Source organism: Leguminivora glycinivorella, chromosome 11 (assembly GCF_023078275.1).
Source record: "Leguminivora glycinivorella isolate SPB_JAAS2020 chromosome 11, LegGlyc_1.1, whole genome shotgun sequence".
Lineage (NCBI taxonomy): Eukaryota > Metazoa > Arthropoda > Insecta > Lepidoptera > Tortricidae > Leguminivora > Leguminivora glycinivorella.
The window spans coordinates 9,983,777-10,007,748 of NC_062981.1; the positions used below are offsets into that span (position 1 = coordinate 9,983,777).

Below are 23,972 nucleotides of genomic sequence, written 5' to 3' on the forward strand. Positions count from 1 at the left end.
GCATGGTACGCGTTCACCTACACGAGCTTAGAATGTGTGCTAGGAACGCGCCTCTTTCATATATTTGATCGCCAATGTCCGAGATGTGCCCCAATAGTATCTTAGCTGTGTGAAGAAAACTATTACATGTAGAGGTACAGTTTTCATGTTTCGAACTACCTAACTTTTAAACTTGTGGATGTCTAAGTACGAAGTACCGTTATGCTTAATGGTCCGAGTATTTTTATCTCTTAAGAGGTGAAAACATAGAATTAGGGTTCTATAGTAGACATATTCTATCTTTTATAATTATTAATCCGGTCAATGAATACCATTATATTTTGTATCCACGTTGCCTTATTGTATTTACATACTAGCTACTCGCCCCGGCTTCGCACGGGTTATTTTATTATACATAAACATTCTTGGACCACTCTATCTAATAAAAAACCATAAAATCGCAAACGCACCCGCAATAAAATCCGTTGCATAGTTCAAAATATCTAAGCATATTAGCATACATTGGGACACTGGTTTTATAGTATGTGCCCTAGATATTTTTTATTAAATAATATGTGAGTGTGAACGGGAAAACGTCCCACTTTTTCGATTGCTATAAAGCCGCTTTGCCAGTTTATTTCTTACTAGCTTTTGCCCGCGGCTTTGGTTGCGTTAGAAAGAGACAAAAATTAGCCTATGTCACTCTCCATCCCTTCAACTGTCTCCACTTAAAAAATCACGTCAATTTGTCGCTCCGTTTTGCCGTGAAAGACCGACAAACAAACAGACACACACTTTCCCATTTATATTATTAGTATGGATAAAGATACAGGTAAATCTCGCCTTAATGGTAACCGACAACGTAGGAAGTTTTACTAAACACTCACATGTCTATTTCCCCCAGGTGATAAACAAACAGAACGACGGCCCGTTCACAGCGAACGACGAGAAAGTGTTCGCATCTTACCTCCAATTCTGCGGCATCGGACTGCGGAACGCACAGCTATATGAGCGCTCGCAGCTCGAAGTTAAGCGCAACCAGGTAAGGTTCTTCCTACAATACCCTCCGAGTATGTGACAAAGTTTATTGTTGCATGGATATAGATCGCGTTTTCTTCAGATGATAGATAGAACAACGACCCGTTCACAGCAAACGACGAGAAAGAATTCGCATCGTACCTTCAATTCTGTGACATCCGGCTGAGAAACGCACAGCTGTATGAGCGATTACAGCTCGAAGGTAAGCGCAATCAGGTATGGTCTCCCTAAAATACTCACTACAGTCCATTGCTGCATGGATATGTTGCGTATTCTCCAGCTGGTAACAAGAACGACGGCCCATTCACAGCGAACGACGAGAATGTGTTCGCATCGTAGCTTCAATTCTGCGGCATCGAGCTGCGGAACGCACAGATATATGAGCGATCACAGCTCGAAGGTAAGTTCTCCCTACAATACTCACTGACACAGTCCATTGATGTACGAGGTTGAATATTCTCTCGGTGATAGATAGAACGACGGCCCGTTCACAGCAAACGACGAGAAAGTGTTCGCGTCTTACCTTCAATTCTGCGGCATCGGGCTGCGTAACGCACAGCTGTATGCGCGATCACAGCTCTAATTTAAGCGCAACCTGGTAAGGTTCTTTCTAAAAAAAATACAAAAAGTAGCCTTTGTCACTTTCCATCCCTTCAAATATCTCCACTTAAAAATCATGTCAATTCGTCGCTTCGTTTTGCCGTGAAAGACGGACAAACAAACAGACACACACACACACTTTGCCATTTATAATATTAGTATGGATTTATTTATTTACAACTATAATTCTAATGTAATTTTTGACCAGGTGCTCCTCGACCTGGCGCGCATGGTGTTTGAGGAGCAGAGCACCATCGAACACATGGTGCTTAGGATACTCACACACACACAGAGCCTCATACGGTGTCAACGAGTACAGGTAAGACTCCAGCATTTGATTCCAGTAGCTAACTTCGAAACCAATTCTTAATAAAATTGTGAGTTTGCTCATAAGCAGAGATCGGAAAAATTTGCGTCATTGCTCGCAATAATGTGGACATGTCTCCAAAATTAATCAAATAATTATTCATTTAATTAATTTCTTAATTGACATATAATTTGATTCCTAATAGTCAATAAATACAAAAATTGATGATGTTGTCGACAATTTACAGTTCATTTTACAACATTTCAAATCCATTTTGGTTGTAATAGAGAATTTACAGTCTTCTTCAAATACTGTCGAATACACTTTAAGTAAAATAAGAAATATATGGACAGTAAACCCGGAGAAATAGGTAACCGTTTGCAAACTAAAATGAAAGCCGTCCTTGACAGAAATCCCGATTTTTAGGTTATCGCCCACAACTTAGAACAGAAAATAAACTCTGAATTATACTGGAATAATAATATTCCTATAAAACTACTTAAGTTTGCCCCATTAACATCAGTGGATTGCGAGCGGAGTTTTTCAGCACTTAAGTATGTTTTTGATGTAAAAAGAAATAGACTGACTGCTGAAAATTTGGAAAAAATAATCAATCAATCAATTATTTATTCATGATAATTACAATAAAAATACACAAGTAAAAAAAAACAGAAACAGCAAATAAAAGAAATTAAAACATACAAGTTACCACGAATGGTCCCGATCAGCATAAATGCTAACTCGATAAATACTGATTATTTTCTTTAATAAAACTTTTGTATTTATTGACTAGGAATCAAATTATAGTCAAGTAAGAAATAAATTAAATGATTAATTATTTGATTAATTTTGGAGACATGTCCACATTATTGCGAGCAATGACGCAAATTTTTCCGATCTCTGTTCATAAGTATAAGCTTCCTAGTTTATATGTATTTTAAAACGATACGGTAGGGGTCAATTTTCCATACAAACGCTCTCGACTATTTCCTCCCTGGTTTTTGAAGATAGAGTAATGATTTTTTCAACACACATTGTTATTATTTTTATCTGTGTCGGACCGTTTTGATTTTTTTGATATTCTGCTTTTTAAAGATTCTAGATCCAATCAAAAATTTCCAAAAACGGCCTTTTTCATTGTGGCGCAAAAAAGGTGTGATACTCAAGATTGGTAACAATTAACCAAAAAAGCTAAACGGTCCGACATAGATTATTTCATTGTTATTCAGATTCTCAAATTTCGTTTCGATTGATTAAGTTTTGAAGGAGGAAAGAGTCGAGAGCGGAACCTCGATTTTAAAGATTTTTTTGAAATATCTTTTGACTGAGTTGTTCTTAATGGACAATTTTTTTTCGATAAATCTAGTTAATAACACTTGTATATATTTAACTAAAATTCCCAAGTTGAAAGGATTTTCTTTCCTTTCCATTTTAGCATTTTCGCTACCGTATCCTCTTAAGACAAAACTTTTTAGCTCCAGGTAGTCTAGGTACTATCAACTGCAAAAGTGCATGGCATCAGAAATCAGAAATATTTATTGTTTAAACTGTGTAGGTACAGGAAGTAACACTAGGTACCGTCAACCGGGGTGACTTTAGGAAAATTTGGGGTTACTTTGATGGTATTTGAACGGCTTTAAAATGAACATTATTCATTATTTACTAAAAATTTTCATGTAGCTAGTTAAATCAATACATATTCTTGTAAATCTACTGTAGAAAATCGCGAATTTACTTACAGTATGACTTTAAAACTCAATTTTCAAAGTCGCCCCTGCGTTTTAAACCCACCCCGGTTGACCGTACATTTTTCAGTGAGAGTATCAAATCAATGAATTTATTCATAATTTCTCCATGCAATTTTGCAGCTGATAGTACATACATACGGTTGTCAGTCAGTGCCAAGATATCAGTGTCAAAAGTGACGGTTTTTTTTTCAAATGAAAACATTGTTTTTGATTTATGTTAATAAGTATTAAAGCTTTCAAGGGCTGGGTTCGTCGGGTTGTATTATAAATTCATTAATTCATTATACGCTGTGATTATACGCGACATAATTCTTTTCCATAGTGTTACCTGATCTTAAAAATATTGTAAACAGCAACTAACCCAAAGAAAAAAAATAAAGATTTCCCGGTCTCTGACCCCTCACCACGAACTCTAATGAAACTTTATACATCCAGTTTTCAAGTTTGAACGTGACCGACATAAAATTGACTCGCAGGTGAAACATCTACGAGATAAACTTTACTAAACCAAGCTTGGCCTGTAACACAGTATAAGGACGACTCAGTAGTTGACACATTTCTGTTTCGCCCCACAGTTGACTGGTAGAGAATGCCTGAAGGCATTAAGTCCGCCAATTGTACTTTATTATGCGTAATAAAGTTTAAAAAAAATAGTTACTCTTCAGCAGCGGCGACGCGAAAGGTACCTACTGCGTTCGAAAGCACGTGGTTGAACATAATCACACCTCGGACACTGGCGATCAAATATATGAAAGAGGCGCGTTCCTAGCACACAATCTAAGCTCGTGTAGGTAAACGCGTACTGTGGTTGTATGAGTGAAATATGACAGGTCGACTGTTCGCGTTTTTGACAGGCGGTAACTGTGAGGTAACCGAGAGGGGGTGGGCGGCACTTTCAGCGGGGAGCGGGAGTGGCCATACTGTACGATAGTACTCTTTATTATACTGTAACATAATCATTATAAATGTTACTCGACGTCGTCCAAAGTAAGATTTATCTAATACTATTAACTATAGGTATTAAGCCCACTTTCACCAACCACTTAACTCAGGGTTAATGGACTGTCAACTGTCAAATTCCATATATAACCTAACCACAAAATTAAAATTTTGATAAAACCCCCGACCGCGACATAGTGGACCGATTTTCATGAAACATGGCTAAGAACACTCCCGACTAACTCAGCTTTCAAACAAAAAAAAACTAAATCGAAATCGGTTCATCCGTTCGGGAGCTACGATGTCACAGACAGACACACACACAGACAGACAGACAAACAGACAGACAGACAGACAGACACGTCAAACTTATAACACCCCGTCGTTTTTGCGTCGGGGGTTAAAAATGGAGGGTTAACCCTCCATTTTTGTTGGTGCAAGTATCCCTTAGTGTAACAATACCACATCATACTTATCAGTCTAAATACAGTCAGTCTTAATTGTAATCTTTATTTTGTGTGCGACAATAAATGACTTTATTTAAATCAAAGACATATATAGCTCCATCTAGACAAATAAAGTCTAAGAAAAAAACGTACCATACAGAAAAAGGTACGGTGACCTAGATGGCGTTACACCTTTGGGGGACGCTCGGCTAGATGGCGCTAATATTAATATTTGACATTTTAACAATATGTTAAGAATATGGGCCAAATTGTCAAAACAGAGGTTCAAAAGTTTTAAACCTGTGTCAAGAGATGGCAGTCTATGTAATGTACTGTGATTACACATTTTACTTCTACAGTAACTCTCTATAATACTTGATCCTCTTTGATTTAAATATACAGAAAAAAAAATCATATTATTCTCATCAGAGTTCATCCGATTCAGCTTGCATGTCGCACCTTTAGAATTGTACCGACCTAATGTTCATACAAGTTGTATGTTGCGTCTGTAAACTATGCGCTTGTGTGCATCACCGTGCGGTGTGGGTCTGTTAGAAGAGTTACTACTGGTTTATACTGTGCCTTGCCTGTAATTAGTAGCGTCCGACCCTGGCAGACCTTTTTCCCGAATGAAAACAATCCAAGTAGCATTGCGGAATAAAAGGCTTGTACACATAATTAAATAAAAGCGGATATGCGTAGGTATTTGAATACGGATTTCGTGTTGTGAAAGGAATTCGTTTTTTCGTTTTTTTGAGGTGGTTTCGTGAAATGTATTACTTATTTGAACAGCAAAGCGCTTTGTTTTAGGTATGTACACTGAGAGAAATTTGCATTGTGAATTTAACAAGTTCGACTTGTTGCGGTTTATCCGTTTGAATCAGCCAAACGTATGTTTAAAACAATATGTGTCAGATTGTTTTTATAAAATCGACTTGTTGATTCAAATATATTGCCGATTCAAATGACAAGTAGCTTGTTGTTTGAACCAAAGAGCACGTAGGCGCTATTTTAACCAAAAAACTTGTTGAACGAACATGAAATCTGGGGCCTATTGCATAACAATTTACAACTTGTATTACAAGTGGAACTCTCTTTCTTATAAAATGAATTGGAGGGGGACTACCGCTTGTAATATGAGTTGTAAATTGTTATGCAATAGGCCCCTGGTTGTATTTTCTCTCAGTGTAGTAGGAGCACACAGTAGTGTGCTAAAGTCTCCTTTTTTAATAAAAAAATACCTAACTGTTTTCATCGTCTTATAAAAAAATTAGTAACCGTCAAAATCGAAAGAATTTAATACCAAAACAATTTTGGCTAAAGATCATTTTTTCTCAAAAATCTACTACAAAGTCGGAAAAAAGGTAATAATGTTGATATTTAATAGAGTTAGACAAAGCAACTACATTACAGACAACTTAAACTCGAGTGAATGTGCATTTTATTAAAGTAAACCGGCAAAATATAAACCAAAATCATAAATCACTGAACACCGTAGTCGCACTAAACGTACTAAATTAAAACATGTACTGATAGCGAATACCACGCAAACCGAAGCTTGTCAATGATATCAAGAGGGTATTAACAAATGACAAGCGAATACCGAAAAATTCGTGGTAAAGTGTAATCTGAACACTTTGATACAAAATCGCCACTTAATTTGCGAGCCTGCGCCGTCAGCTCTTTTTTCTCCGTAATTGAGAACCCCGTACCGGGATTAGGTTACGGCATATTTCTCTGCCCTTGACATTCTCGACGCAAACATATTCTTTTCGGTATTTGAATTAGCATAAACATTATTCTTCCTACACGTTTTATGCAAACGCTCATTTGGAACGACGACGCCGTCCGTGGATTTAAAAACGTAATCTTGCTTAACCCCGCTTGGCGTTGCCAAGATATAAAATTGTAAAGTGCAGAAGGAATTTTTAGGATCACTTTCAAGTTTACCTATGTCGAAAGGGAAAAATAAAACAACTGTGACTAAAAATTTTAAATATTCAATAGATATTGGTCTGCCAAGTGTGCGTAGCCGAATGCACAAACGCTTACGATAATATCTTTCGTAGCTATCTCTATCGCTCTTGCGCATTGGCGCGACAGAGCCAGACTACCTTTCTGCGGCGTTTCGATTTCATTTCGCATCGCAGAAATATCATTCGGCTACGGGGCCTGGTCAATAAAAACCCGTGGAATCTAAAGATATCATTCATCTCATCACCTTTTTTTTCAAGTTCACTTGTTTTCTTTATTCGCAAAATTTAATGCGAACTTTTATGTAACCTTGGTGCAATAAACTTGACAAATGCATAAAGTTCTTGGTTTCGAGAAAATAAACTGTTTTTCAACATAATTAAATCGCCTATTTTGTCCAAAGTATTAAGAGGATACGATACCGAAGCACGAATTCAAATTTGAGATTTTTAGGTCTTTATCGCCGTCGCGCTGACGGGGGCGGCACCCACAGAGAGGCCCTGTGTGCGTGCGCGTGGCGCACGCACACACCCGCGTCCACCGCCGGCACAAGTACTTACTCGCGCTCAAGCGCTCTGTATATTTGTCTAGTTTCGGACTTCTGATGCATTTAAATGTTTTGGACTCCGTGAAGATATTAAGTGTACTGATTTGACTAAAATGCAAATTTGTAATGTTTTAAGGAATGGTAGAAACATTTCCTTATCTTATACATAATGTGATTATCTTGAAAGATGATTTCTTTTAAGAGTCACATTGTTAGCGAAATAAAGTTATTCGGTATGTAAAAAGCTAAAACCTTTTCGATTTCAAAGAAAAGCCATATTATAGGAGTAGGTACGTACAATCAACCAATTAATCTGAATCCTAGGTCATAGGCCAATCTAGACCCTTTCACAGTAAAAGTAAAACTGACTTCTGTAGCAAATAAATGACGGTGTCAATACGACAGGGTTCTGGAGTGGCCTAGGATTCTACATAATTGGTTGACAGTATCTACCTACCAAAAATGTATGTGAATCTTATTCTTTTTTTTGCACATGTTTGACAGAAGTGACAGCGTAGGAAAATTTAACTAGGTAACAATTTGGTACCTATTATATTACCAGACACCGGATTATGTTCCAAAGTAATTAGAACTTTTTAGCAGAATTCTAACAAAAAATCTGCCAAACAAAATCTTATTGCATATGAAGCATAAGGACCTTTTTCAGATGGAAAGCTACATATGCATCTTATATTTCTAATTTTCTATGGTTGTGTATACATATTACCTATCTAGCATTAGAAATACAAGGCTTAGCACAGAACAAGACCAACCATAAAAATGCTAACTAATTTGCCAGCTAAATTTAAACCTAGGTATCGGTACTTAAACGTATAGATACTTTTGATATTTTTATTATTGAAAACTTATTTATACTTACATATCAGCATTTCTGTTACCATAGAATTAAAACGTATATAACACTCATTTCATCTACCAACTAAGGGCATCTGTAATCTACATACAAATAAGGCCCGGTTAAAAGTCTCGAAATGTTATGTAAGTACATTTTATAATTAGATAAGTGTAAATGGGTCAAAAAATTGGGTCCATGTGCAATTGTGCATTAAGTAGGTGCACTTTTCCCAAATTGGTGCATGTATGAAATAAGGCCCATCAGTAACCTAACAAAAAATAAGGTATTTCTTACATACCGAATTAAGCGTAATTGTGTCGCTTAACTTCAAACCTGGATAAATCCATTCTGCTACAAGGTTAATATATATTTTTAATATATTCAATCTTAAAGCAGAATGGATTTAAGTACCCAAGTTTGAAACTAAGCGACACAATTGATAGTATGTATCTAGGAGATATTTTCTTTACAAAATCGTATTATTCAAGAGCGCTATGATAAACGCACGTCGAAATAAAGTAAAATTGTCAATATTTACCGATGAGATTGTGCTCTGTGTGTAATGGTAAACATTAATAATATGAAAAGTAATTGTTTCAGTCAGAGCATCTTCACTCGTCAATTTCGTCTTACTCTTTAGTTGTGAAACATGGGTGACAAAGGACGGTCGCCAGAAGGAAAAGAATAAAAATATATGGATACCTATATATATTATAATATTTTCAGTACAGATGGTGTTTTTTACGCACTAGTGCGAGAAGTGGTTCATTATATGGCAGGTCGAAACTTCGGAGGCTCATCTGTACTGAAAAATGTCGTACGATACACGTGCGAAAAGGAAATTGTAACTCGTGTCGATTTAAAACACTCCTTTGGTCGTGTTTTAATTTATCGCCACTCGTTTCGAACTTCCTTTTTTACGCACTTGTATCGTAATGTACTATTTATCCCGTAGGACAGCAGGTTACTTCAAAGTACTTTAATTAACTACCTAATTTTAATGTTGTCTTCGATTCCTGTCGTCGTTCGTCGTTCGTCGAATCCCGGTAAGGGTATTTATTTGTGTAATGAGCACAGATATTTGTTCCTGAGTCATGGATGTTTTCTATGTATATAAGTATGTATTTATCTATTTAAGTATGGTTTTGTATTTATCTATGGGATATGGGTTAAATTGTGGCGTAGGCGAGAGGCTGGCAACCTGTCACTGCAATGTCACAGTTTCGTTTTCTTTCAACCCCTTATTTGCCAAGAGTGGCACTGAAGCTTTAGTAGTTTCATGTGTTCTGCCTACCCCTTTATACAGATACAGGCGTGATTGTATGTATGTATGTTATCTATTTAAGTATGTATTATTTATTTATTTATTAGTAAAAACATGTTTACATGACATTACAGTAAAACCAATGCGTCACGAAACTTAGATAACAAAAAAAAAAAAAAAACAGTAAGTAAGAACATGAAAAAAAAAACAAACAATAAAGTTTAAAACTAAACAATTTATTTGGGCGATGACGTAACAGCGTGGCTCCGTTGCATCGTTTGTCCCGGTGTAGGCTTCGGCAAGTTGCCCCGGAATCGCCGAAAAACCACACCTTTCGGCCAGAAGTCTGCGCTCGCGATGGTGTCCTGCGCTATATCGTCGCCTAGCACCCATAGTACAAGCTTTGCTTAGTTTGGGGCTAAGTTGATCTGTGTAAGGTGTCCCCAATATTTATATAATTATTTAATTACTTACCATAATCATAATGTAATAAAATGTGCATTTTTTCGTGGTTACCAACATGCATACCAACCATAAAAATGCTTAACTAATTTTCCAGCTATATTTAAACCTAGGCTATTTAAACGTATAGATACTTTATATACTTTTATTATTTAGATCTTATTTATACTTTTCGGCAAAGCATTTTTGTTACCGCAGAATTAAAACGTTGGTAATACTCATTTCATCTACCTACTAAGGGCATATGTAATGTCAATGCAAACAAGGCCCGGCTATTAAGTTTCGAAATGTTATGTACATTTTATAACTTGATAAGTGTAAATGGTTCAAAAATTTCGTGCAGTAAGTAAAAAAGTAAAAAGTAAGTATTATTAAACAGAAAAACTATGGGTCTTATTTGATGCAGGTATGAAATAAGGCCCATTCCGCCCATGTGTCCACATGTTCACAACCTTCGATACCCAAGAAGTAGCGCTGCGGAAATAGAGATGGATCGGATATAATCTTCAAAGATGAGCTATCAACAGCGCCAGTATTTGAGTGGTGGCCTCAGAGTGGAAGGCGACCCCGCAAACGCCCAGTACTTATGATACACAATACACATAAACACAATACATTATAATATTTATTGCCCCGTAGGACAGCAGGCTACCCCACACTACTTTAATTAAGTACCTAATTTTGTCCCTTTAAACTTAATATGAAATAAAGTCTGCCTATCTTGACCACATTGACCTTGACGCACTGCTTGTTAAGACTTGAACCCCTCTAATTTAGAGTGCCACATCCTAAATGCATAGTCCTGAATAAATGTGTTTTAGACGACAGACCGTAGTATAAATACTTATCACAAAAATTGATGATTGAATTCATGAACACAATGTTTACACAAAGTTATAAAACTTAAGAAGCGAGCGATGGGCCTTATTTAGAGAAGTAACTATTTAGGGCATTTTTTGATTCTATGTCTGCGAAGAAAATATACAAAACGGCATGATTGATAAAACTTAGAAGAAATATAAGCACTGGGCCTTATTAAGGGCAGGTACTGGTACCAACCTGAACAAACTATGTATTACTAAATAAGGCCCATCGTTTTTTTAAATATTTTAAAACATGACTTAAATTATTAATATTATGTCTGTTTTTATTGTGTGTAAATAAGTACATATAATATGACTAATATAACTACTTACCTAATTGGTGTTCGGCAGAATAGTAATAAATAAACAATGATGACCGAATACCAAATTTTCGGCAAAATGGCTGAAAAGACCGAATACCAAATAGTTGCCTAATATTCGTGGAATCTATCGTAAAATACAGCATAACTTTATAATTGTTACTAGTAAACCAATGACGAGAAAAGTTATGCATGTATAAAATAAACCTATACCTGTATGCAATTGTTACGTACCTATACTTATAAAAATATGGACTTAGTATTTCCACAGAATATATAATACAGATTCAAACTTTCACGATTTTTACACATATTTAAAATTGCAAACGGGACTTAATCGCGTATTTACTATGTTTTAAACACTAACCTCCGACGTTTCAAGGACGGCATTGTCCCCGTGGTCTCGGAGCAGACTGGTCTTTTTTGGACCACCAATTTTAAATATGAACATATAATAGTACGTATTTCTAACTAAAAAGTTCGTCAAACACGGTATGTCGATATTTCGACGTAGTATATCGATAACTTTTCACATCACTAGATTATCGACATTAGATGTCGAGTATTTCCCATCACTTTATTTCAGTGTACGTATATAAAAACTTAGCCCCGCCCCTAAATTTGGTGCGATAGGGACAACTGCAGCTCAGGCGCGAAATCCCGCGTAAAAACTGCAAAAATCGAGGTTCCGCTCTCGACTGTTTCCTCCTCCAAAACTTAACCAATCGTTACGAAATTTGGAAATCAGAATGACAAGGAAATTATCTGTGTCGGACCGTTTCGTTTTTTTGGATAATTGATCTCAGTTTTGAATACCACGCCTTTCTTTCTGGCAAATTCAATTAAGCCGTTTTGGCCAACTTTGAGAGGCTCTAATTCCTTTTAAAACAAAAATATCAAAAAAGCAAAACGGTCCGACACAGATATTGATAATAAAAGTCTGTGTTGAAAAAACCATTGATCTAGCTTCAAAAACCAGAGAGGAAACAGGCGAGAGCGTTTGTATGGAGAAATGAGGGGTATCGTAGCGTCTTAAATACAAACGTTTATTGGGGAATTCCCGATGCTGCGTGTAGCGTGGAGAGGCGGTGGTGTTGCCAACAGTAAATAGTGATAACTACCAACTACAGATTTCGTAAATGTTACTTTTATATGACCAGAAATTAAAGTTATTTGATTAAATTCATTTAATAGTTAACATTAAGTCTAAAAAACCGTATAAAAGTATTAACTACTTTGCAAATTTTGAGATTTCGTACTTTAGAAAAAAAAACATACTCCAGAAAAAAAAACTGTTTTTTTTCACGGTTTTTTTTTCATGTTTTTTTCAAGCCAAAAAAAACGTTTTTTTGCAACCCTAGTCTGTCTGTCTGTTTGTCTGTGTGTGTGTGTCTGTCTGTCTGTTGCATCGTAGCTCCCGAACAGATGAACCGATTTCGATTTAGTTTCTTTTGTTTGAAAGCTGAGTTAGTCGGTAGTGTTCTTATAGCCATGTTTCATAAAAATCGGTCCACTATGTCGCGGTAGGGGGTTAATTCAAAATTTTAATTTTGTGGTTAGGTTATATTGTCACTAAAGAGCAAACATTATTATATTTTTCTACTCCAGCACTTAAATCTGTCAATTAGATTATTGTCAGCGGTATCCAAATTAAGTTCATTTGAGTAACGATAGAAAAGTCTATTTGTCTATAGGTTCATATGATAACTGCTGAGCAGTATTCATATGAATATAGGAGTTCTGTAAGTTTATTTTTAAAAGTACAACTTCCATTTATCAGGTATATTTTCATTTGCAATAATAAATAACTCTTAATAAATAATATAATATTTAGGTTCATAATTTAAATCAAGATGAAAAAATAAACTGAAATGCGTTTTACATATTAGATATTGCAAAACAAAGGTAAAAATCATAAGTTTATCAAATAATTTTACATTTGACATTTAAATATTCTTGAACGCAACCACATTTTTCGTAATTGAAAACCGGCTTATTTTCTATTTCTCTTGTCTATGGCATGAAGAGTTCGGTTAATGTACGACCCAGAAATGTACAGCCCAAAATCGGCGTCCACTTTTTTGGACGCGAATTACGGGGTCGTACAATACTGCCGCCCTGTAAAAAAAGTGGCTTCGAATTATCGCCCGGACCAAACGTGTACAGCCCGAGAATGCCCAACCCATCAATTCACGGCCCAAGAACTCTCGTACATCATGGACGCCAATTCCTGGGTCGTAAATTTTTGGGTTGAGCATTCTCTGGCTGTGCATTATTGGTTCCCGCATTTGTAAACTTTTTAAAAAAATATTTGAACTATTTTAGTATTTTATACTTTATTTTAAGTCGACGTTGTGCAAAAACTTAAGTAATTATGAGTGATTCTGGTGAACAATATACTCCCCAAGAAATCAAGGCTATGGCGCTCAAAGTGACTGACAATTTGTTACCTGAAAAGTCGGATACAGCGTAGCAAAAATGTTATGATTGTTTTATGACATGGAAATTGCAAAAAAATGTTTCAACTTTCTCTGAAATCGCATTGTTGGCATATTTTGAAGAATTGTGCAACAATATCTCACCATCAACATTTTGTGGACAGAATACTCAATGATACGACGATCCACACAAATATTCCCATTCATTATATGAAGTAAGTAACTAACCCATTTTATTATTCTTGAATAGGTATTTATGTGGCTGTCGTAGAAAAAGTATAGTATACAATCGTAACATTATGAAGGCTATAAAAGTCTCGTACCTTACTTAGGCCACTCGGCAAGCCTTCGTGGCCTAACCGCGGTACTCAACTTTTATAGCCTTCATAACGTTACCGTTATATAATATACTATTATTATTGAACGTATTTAATTTACATAACGTTATTGGTTCAGAATCTAGATACAGCGTTCAATATGATGTTTCTTATCGTAATAATAGACTCTTAAAGCCAAAGGAATAATTTCGACAGCCGCAAATTAATCATTCTTGAATGAACACGGCATATTTCTCTTCTATATCCTTAGGTATGTATGTTTAAACTAGCTTTTGCCTGCGGCTTTGCTCGCGTTAAATTAAAAAAACCGGCCAAGAGCGTGTCGGGCCACGCTCAGTGTAGGGTTCCGTAGTTTTCCGTATTTTTCTCAAAAACTACTAAACCTATCAAGTTGAAAACAATTTTCCTAGAAAGTAGAACTCACTCAGAGTAAAAATCACAAAAGTAGATCTTTATAAAGATAAAGTTCTACTTTTGTGATTTTTTTTCATATTTTTTAAACATATGGTTCAAAAGTTAGAGGGGGGGGACACACTTTTTTTTTCTTTAGGAGCGATTATTTCCGAAAATATTAATATTATCAAAAAACGATTTTAGTAAACCCTTATTCATTTTTAAATAGGTACCTATCCAACAATATATCACACATTGGGGTTGGAATGAAAAAAAAATCAGTCCCCACTTTACATGTAGGGGGGGTACCCTAACAAAACTTTTTTTTTTCACTTTTTATTTTACCACTTTATCGGCGTGATTGATATACATATTGGTACCAAATTTCAGCTTTTTAGTGCTAACGGTCACTGAGATTATCCGCGGACGGACGGACGGACGGACGGACAGACAGACATGGCGAAACTATAAGGGTTCCTAGTTGACTACGGAACCCTTACTAGTTGACTACGGAACCCTTAAAATTGCGGAATGCTTTATACATACTTCCACTCCCCATTTTAGGGAAGTGCGGAGGGAGGGTAAGAAAGACACAAAAAGTAGTCTATGTTACTCTCCATTCCTTCGAACTATCGCCACTTATATTACCTTAAATCTGCGGGGGCCCTTATGGATACACTTCTAGTCATCGGGATCTTTTATTACCTCCTACGATCCTAAGATCCTTTTTCAGCTATTCAGGAGCTTCTCGATCATCTCCACGTATCGGATGATGATGCTCCTGAGTACTACTGTCGCCACTTAAAAAGTCACGTCGATTCGTCGCTCCATTTTGCCGAGAAAGGCGGACAAACAAACAGACACACACACTTTCCCATTTATAATATTAGGATGGATTGCTAAACATTTCACAATAGTAGAACGTTAATTAAAACGTACATTTTCGTTGAAAGCGTTGAAGTGAATATTTAACAGAGGAACGCTTGTTTATGTATTACGGGTACACATTTCATTTCACATTTGTGGATGTCGCGGGACCATTAGCGAGGCGGCGGTTTAGAGGTAAGTAGGAAAATCACAGTGATTTTGTACCTAGTACTTATGTCGTATCGTGCAACGATATGTCTGCTTTCTACGGCGTTTTGTTACTCCAGGCTCCGTAGCCGAATGGCATTTCTGCGACGCGAAACGCCACCATAACGCCGCAGAATGGTAGCCTGGCCCTGTCGCGCCAATACGCAAGAGCGATAGAGATACATAGCTACGAAAAAGGTATTATCGTGAGCGTTTCGTGAGCGTTTGTGAATTCGACTACGCACCACAGTGGATCGAAATGAATAAAAAATGGACATTCGCATTTTTTTCCAAAAATCCTATTTTAAAAAATGCTGTTCGGTTGAAAATGATATGAGAAATAAAAAATGTTATATAAAATTTTTCAAAATGAGGCTTATTTTAAGCAGAAAAAAATAAAATGTGTTTTTTTTGTATGAAACTGAAAAATAGGTATCTTATTGTAAGAAAACCGTAACCGATCCCGCTTTCAAACCTTTACAATCTCATTGTCCTACTTTAGAACAGTAGAAAATAGTAAAAACCTTATCTGAGTAGGTGCCCGTTTTTTTTTGTAGTCCAATCAAATGTCAGTAAATACAACATTTTTCTTAGTGCTTTATTTTTTTATTTATATTAAAAAAACGGTGTATTCATGACAATTTAGTATAAAAACAAAATATATATGACATTTTATTAAGGATAAATACAATTTTTTACAAGAAAATTGCATTGAAAGAGAAACAATTATTGCGGTGTTTTTATTGATAGTAAACAAATAGCTACAATATACTTGAAATCAACAATAACAATTTTTTGGTGTCATCTGATCCAAGATTGTCTTTTTTGAGGCCACCGCTAAGTAAAGCGACTAAAAAGACCCTCTCTTCTAAAGCTTTGGAATTATTAATAATAGAAAACATAAGCACTGATGATACTGAAAATATAGAAATGTTTGAAAGTGTAGAAGAAGGTGGTGAATAAAATAGATCTATACAATGTATTTTTTTTTATAACTTATATTGTTATTGTTGATTTCAAGTAAATTTTAACTTTTTGTTACTATCATAGTTACTAAAAACATCGCAATGAATGTTTCGATTTCAATGTAATTTTTAACCATTTCCTTGTAAAAACTTGTATTTATCTGTATCAAAATGTCATATATATTTTATTTTTATACTAAATTGTCATGAATATACCGTTTTTTTTATGAAAATAAAAAAATAAAGCACTAAGAAAAATGTTGTATTTACTGACTTTTGATTGGACTACAAAAAATAACGGGCACCTACTCAGATAAGGTTTTTACTATTTTCTACTGTTCTAAAGTAGGACAATGACACTGTAAAGGTTTGAAAGCGGGATCGGTTACGGTTTTCTTACAATAAGATACCTATTTTTCAGTTTCATACAAAAAAAAACACATTTTATTTTTTTCTGCTTAAAATAAGCCTCATTTTGAAAAATTTTATATAACATTTTTTATTTCTCATATCATTTTCAACCGAAGAGCATTTTTTAAAATAGGATTTTTGGAAAAAAATGCGAATGTCCATTTTTTATTCATTTCGATCCACTGTGCGCACACAGTTAATCATGTCACTAAGACATTTCCAGAAAATCAACTGTGAAATGAAGTGTTGTCTGCAGTATTTCCTTATACAATCGAAAGTCCTTTGTCTAATATCTAATCGCATAAGCCAACGCACTTACAATGACTGGCGCCTGGCGAGGAACAGATGTCTATGGAGGTACCTAGTCTTCAACAGAACGACATGATGTCACGATCTACAGCATTGAGGGTACGACTGAAGAAGAGGTATTGCGGGTGTAAAAGCTTATCATCACTTCAGGCGATACTCATACGAATGCTCATTTGCCATAGATTATAAAAATATCCGAAACCAAACCTAAATCGAGTTTTCCAAGAACTATGATGACGAAGTGTCTCGTTTTTAGAATAGAAATAAAATATTTAACGAGTAACAGTGAGTATTTTTATTAGAGGATCACTGTGCTTTGTCATTGTTACGTTCTTTACCCACCACTGTCTTTCCTCTCATCGTTACCACAACACGTTTGTGTTCGAAACGCCGCTGCCGGAGTAATTAATTCAACTATCAAAGGAGTGTGGCTTATCCCACTTTTATCTCATTGTAAGCCGGGTTGCGAATGAATATTAAATATATTCTTTTCCTGGGGAACGCTCAAAATAGCTCTGGATGGAATTGAATGTCATTTCGCTGCGTCTTCCATATAGGTACAGATTTTTAATGAATAATTTCATTTGATATTGGAAAATATGTGAGAATGGCGATAGATTTAGGTCGAATAATTGAAGTTAATCTTGGTTCTCTATAAAATGTGAATCTGTTTATGAGAGAATTTTTAAATTAATGTTAATAAACATTAGGATAGTCTTTGTATATATTGAAGTTATTGACATCCAGATGTAAGATAAGATAGGAGCAAATTTCGGAGTCTAGTGTCGAAGGCCAAGATTCACTTTGGGTGGCGCAGTAAGTAAGTTAGTAAGGTGTAAGAAGGATATCCGTTGGCTCGTTAGGCGGACGAAATCCGCAAAATTGTGGGTCACAACTGTATGAAACCAGCTCGAAGAGAACCTATCTCAGCATTGGGCGATTTAGTGCTGATGATGATGATAAAACTTTCTGTAGATAGATGTACGTGAAACCTTTAAAATTAAAGTCTCAGGTTTCCTCTGTACAATATTACTAGATACCGGCGAACCCCGACTTAAAGGTACAGAAATCAATTCCTGTTGTGAATCGAAATTGAAACCTATATCGAGTCCCGAACCTACACCGCATGTATTTGGCTGTGCATACAAGTAGTTGGATTTTGTGTGGTAATGTTACATTTTCCCCTGGGTCGATGCATTTTTATGTCTTCCACGTGATGTGCCCGTGATTCCTAAAGAACATTTTTCGCAATATAGAAAGTATTTTGGAATGATTTTTTTTATATTCATCATGTATTGCTATACCCCCCTCCCCATAAATCATGACTGCTAAAAATACGAATCGACCCCGAGTTCCCAGCGCTCTGTCACTCCCCGGCTCGAGCAGTAGCCGGGTGATACGGGGCAGGGGTGCGACAAGGAATCCCTGGGCGTTGACCTACTGCCATAAACAACAATTATACATCTCAACATACAATATCCAAACGATGTCCACGGAGGACAGACTTTTAGAACTGGAAAATGAACTGAAACGCATCAAGTGGGACGTCTTGGGACTCTGTGAGATTCGCAGAGAAGGTGAAGAACTGTTAACATTGCCATCTGGAAACCTACTGTACTATAGGGAGGGCGACCGCAAAGGGATAGGTGGAGTTGGTTTCTTGATTAACAAAGAAATAAAAGACCGTGTCGAAGAAATAGGTAGTGTAGGAAATCGAGTAGCGTATGTGAAAATAAAATTATCATCTAAATACTCACTATCAATAGTTCAAGTTTACGCTCCCACAAATTCGCACACAGATGACAAAGTGGAAGACTTCTACGACAGCATAAATAAAGCCAAGGCAAAATGCAAGTCACACTTTAGCCTAATCATGGGAGACTTCAATGCCCGAGTAGGTAAAAGGGAGTCCGACGTCGAAAACTGTTTGGGTAGATTTGGCTTGGGCCTAAGGAACAGTAGAGGGTCAAGACTGGTTAACTACGCTTTGCAGCAAAACTCATTCATTATGAATACATTTTTCGACAAGAAGCCTCAGCGTAAATGGACCTGGAGACATCCCGACGGGATACATAAAAACGAATACGATTATATCCTTTCCAACCGTAAAGACTTCATTCGGGATGTATCAGTACTTAATAATTTCAATACCGGTAGTGACCACCGTCTGGTCCGCGCAACCCTCGAAATAGATGTTCGGATGGAGAGACGTAAGCTCACCCGCAAACGTACGCCACGCGAATTAATTCCGGACGTTATTAGAGCAAACGGGAGAGAATACCAGGCTTTTGTAGAGGAAGGTTTGATAAACGTTGATCAGATGACGTTGCTATCGACGGAGGACCTAAATAAACACATCACCACAACCTTAACACAAGCTCTTGATAAAGTGACACCCCCAATTACCAATTTCAAGCGAAATAAGCTTACTGATGGTACTCTCGAGCTAATAGAAAAAAGACACAAACTAAGAACCGCAAATCTCACAAACACTCCTGAGTATAGCGACCTCCATAATAAAGTCCGCCAGCGAATTAAGGATGACCTTACCCAGTATCAAGAATCTCGGATAGCCATGGCCATTGAGAAAAACACGAGTAAGCGAGTACTGAGAGCAGAAATTTCAACAGGAAAAAAGGAAATATTCCAGCTATTCGATGAGGAAGGAAACTTGGTCATTAACAGGGACAATCTACTAGATGTGGCAAGAAGATTCTACCAAAATCTATATAAAAGCAAAATACATCCTCCTCAGACACCATCGCAGCAGGAAAGGCCTACAATCTCCAACGAATCTGGGATCCCGGATGTATCCCCTGAGGAAGTACAGCTAGCGTTGAGTCAAATGAAGAACAGAAGATCTCCGGGTCAAGACAAGATAATACCCGAAATGCTTAAACTGAGATCGGAAAAACTCTGGAGAGCGATAGCTATTTTGTATACTAACTGTATTCTTAACAGCCAAATACCTAAAGAGTGGCACAACGCAGTGATCGTACTACTCCACAAAAAGGGAGATATCCGTAAATTGGATAACTACCGTCCAATTAGTCTGCTCTCACATATGTATAAACTGTTCACTAGAGTCATAATGAATAGGTTGAGTAAAAAGTTAGATGACTACCAACCTAGAGAGCAGGCAGGTTTTCGAGCCGGGTTTGGAACCAACGACCATCTGCAGACGCTGAAAACTGTCATAGAAAAATGCCATGAGTTCAAAAAGCCAATCATTATCACCTTTGTAGACTACGAAAAGGCGTTTGATACCGTAGAGGCTTGGGCAGTGGAAAGGGCATTGGCAGACTGCGGAGTAGATGAAAGATACGTAAAGCTCATCAAACATTTTCAGCGATACGGAACGTCCTCTGTCAGCCTCCATAAACTTACTAAGCCGTTTAAACTTGAGAGGGGTGTCCGACAAGGAGATACAATTTCACCAAAGTTGTTCAACGCTGCTCTAGAAAACATCTTTAGAAAATTGGATTGGAGGAACAAAGGCCTGATAATCGATAAAGAGAGGCTAAATCACTTGCGGTTTGCGGACGACATAGCACTGATTACGGACAACGTTGACGAAATGTTGGTCATGATTGAGGATCTCAAACGAGAATCGCTTAAAGTCGGCTTAAAGATGAATGTCGCAAAAACCAAAATCATGACCAACATCCCGGAAGCCCAAAACTACACTTTACCGGTAGACGTGGTCAGTAGCTACATTTACTTGGGCCATAAAATCACACTTGGCTCAGATATTCATCATGAAATTAAACTATGAAAACGGATTATACAGCGTATAATGAATTTATAATACATCCCGGCGTTTCGAACTCTTTACAGCGTTCGTGGTCAACGGGTGACTTCGTAACACAATAGGTACTTCGTTACGTAAAAAAATAATTAGGTGTCAATTATCTAGAGGTGGTAAAATAGTACACTTTCAGGCTTTTGCTGTTTAGAAAAAGTATAATAATTTTACACTTTTAAATATATTCCAAGCCTAATGGAATCGATTGCAGACGTTTCTGCTTGTTAAAAAGTTAAAATTCCTTTTACAAGTAATATTTACCAAAACCATAAAGAATAATTTATACTCAAAACGAAACATTACGCAGGAAATGCTTCGGAAAAAATATTTGGCACAAAACTCGCAAATTCATTCATCATCGATAACGAGTTGTCTCGGAGTACGCGAGAGCCATACCACTACCATGAGTTTGACGTTTTAGAATACGTCACTCGATAGTGCAAACTTCACGGAAAATGGCATTAATTGTATGGAGAAAATGAACAGCGTCTTAAACGGTCAACAGTATTAGAACCAAAAAATATAGTTCACATAGGTACATTTTTACATCGCTACTTTGGATAGGGGTATTTTCTCCCTGCTAGGAGTGATTTAAGTGACACTATTTTTCCTTGACGAGGGGGAACAAAGTGAAAAGTGACACTTTTCTAGGGCACTATTTTTTTACTCTTTTGCATATCATTTATATTGTTTATGTAAGTTATTTTTAAATATTATTTTATAACATGAATAATCCATATAGTGAATCCGTCACTATGCTTGGAATTAAATTGTAAAACTATTCCCTTCGTTAAAGATTTAATAAATGCTCTGGTAGTAAATATAATTTTATATATATATATATATATATATATATCGTCGCATTAATTCTAAATCGTCGCAAACTCGTGGTAGGCTAAGGAACGAGAAGTATCGTACGTCTTGATCATTTGGCAGCCATCGGTCAGACGCGACTTGGGGAAATGCTGACATGGAAAAATTAGATAATTCATCTTAAATCCAGTTTAAAAATATTTTAAGCGGGTTACTCACATATTAAGTCGATATAGCGTTCGACATGTTTCGGTTCAATTTCGAGAACCTTTCTCAAGAGTAGCGACACCCCGCCTTTACATGTCGAGAGCGCGACGCATACGACGACATATACGCTATATCGACTTAATACGTGAGTAACCCGCTTAAAATATTTTTAAATATGTATGAGTCTCACGGGAGTTTTATAGTTAAAATTAAATCCAGTTTATGAATTTAACCGAGTTTGAATAAAATTATCGTTATTTATACTTACTTTATGATTGATTAATGAATTGAATTTTAAGTTGGTGAATAACTCGCAGAGGAAACCGGCAAAAGTGGTTGTTTTTCAGTTCTTTACACGAAAGAAACGTGTTGGAATATGTACCTATTTTGTCTTTTTATGCCACTTTGAGCTTATAAGGCGACCCGACGCAAATCCACCTGTAACAATGAGTAAAAAGGCAAAATGTAGAGGTCATACACTGTTACTAGCTTTTACTCGCGTTAGAAAGAGACAAAAAGTAGCCTATGTCACTCTCCATCCCTTCAACTATCTCCACTTAAAAAATCACGTCAATTCGTCTCTCCGTTTTGACGTGAAAGACGGACAAACAAACAGACACACACACTTTCCCATTTATAATATTAGTATGGATAGAATATATAAGGTCCTAATTTATTAGATGCAGATATTTTTACAGCTGATAGTACTCGGTCTCTGGAGTATATTAAACCGTGAAACATTATAGCTTTTACGATGTTTTTTTGGAGAAAACGGAAAAACAAATTTGCTACGTAAAAACACCCTGTTTATGTGATTATTGAATGAAACTCATTGAACAGATTCTAGTACCTCTTTTACGTACCACTTAACTGTAACTGGCCACTTCAATGACATGTGCAGTTTTCCCGCCGAACCTTTACGACATTTACAACAAACAATTGTTGACATGACAGACAGTGTTATTGTGACATGTGATAATGCACATGGTGATTTTTTTAGACTAAATTATAATTAATTTTTTTGTTAGGAAAATGAAATCAAAAAAGTTACATGAAAAGATTTCTTAATTTATATTTAAAGTTAATTATTTTAATGTAAAGTATCATGTGTTAAAATATCTGCAACTAATAAATTAGGACCTTATATTTGATATAGTTATAGAATATTCACTTGTGGGAATTAAAGTCACGTCAAGTCCAGTTAACAAATTTATAAATACGCTTCAACGCTAGCGAGCAACAAGGGTTTCCAATTATTCGGTCGTTCAGTAATTCAGCTCCAATCTGTAACCCCCAAGGCATTAGAAGGTAAGGACTAAGGACATGTTTTCGCAAGATAACTAAAATGTGGAGACTGTGGGCATCCCCAGGGTACCTAGCCCACGTCACAATCGCTTACGCTTATCGCTAACTCGCTCTATACCTCATCTGTGGTGGCGCGACAGAGGTAGACTGCGTTTCGACCGCCACGTAGCGTCAGCGATTGTCACTTCGGGTAGGCCGGCAGTGTCGGGTCGCTAAGCCGATCGTTTTCCATTGTTATTTGAGCTTACGACGCCCTTTTAGCACCTCCGGCCCTTCACACATTAATTTGGATACCTTAGTCGTAATAGTTTATTAAGGATTCATTAAAACTGATTTATAGGATTATAAAAATGTAACTCGTTAGATACATATTATTTGCATTATGACATTTTTTAGTGCATGCCAAGCTAGAGCAATTTCAATTACACGGTATGAGTATGACGAAGTCAAAGCTATTTGTTGTTTAATTAAGTGACACAAGTACTATTAATAATTGCCTGATAGGTCCTGTAAATTTAGTTTGAACAGGAACTAGTAATATTTGTAAAGGAATAATTTGGTAGTTCTTTAA

The 23,972-nt window shown here is 36.4% G+C and overlaps 1 protein-coding gene across 1 annotated transcript in view; it reads left to right on the forward strand.

Annotated features, from left to right (window-relative positions):
- The window catches only part of LOC125230961 (dual 3',5'-cyclic-AMP and -GMP phosphodiesterase 11-like), a 306,906-nt gene that overhangs the window by 243,260 nt on the left and 39,674 nt on the right, over window positions 1-23,972 (forward strand). Inside the window, 2 exon segments of the mRNA XM_048136282.1 lie at window positions 884-1,021; window positions 1,826-1,936. Coding sequence (XP_047992239.1) covers window positions 884-1,021; window positions 1,826-1,936 — 249 coding nt within the window.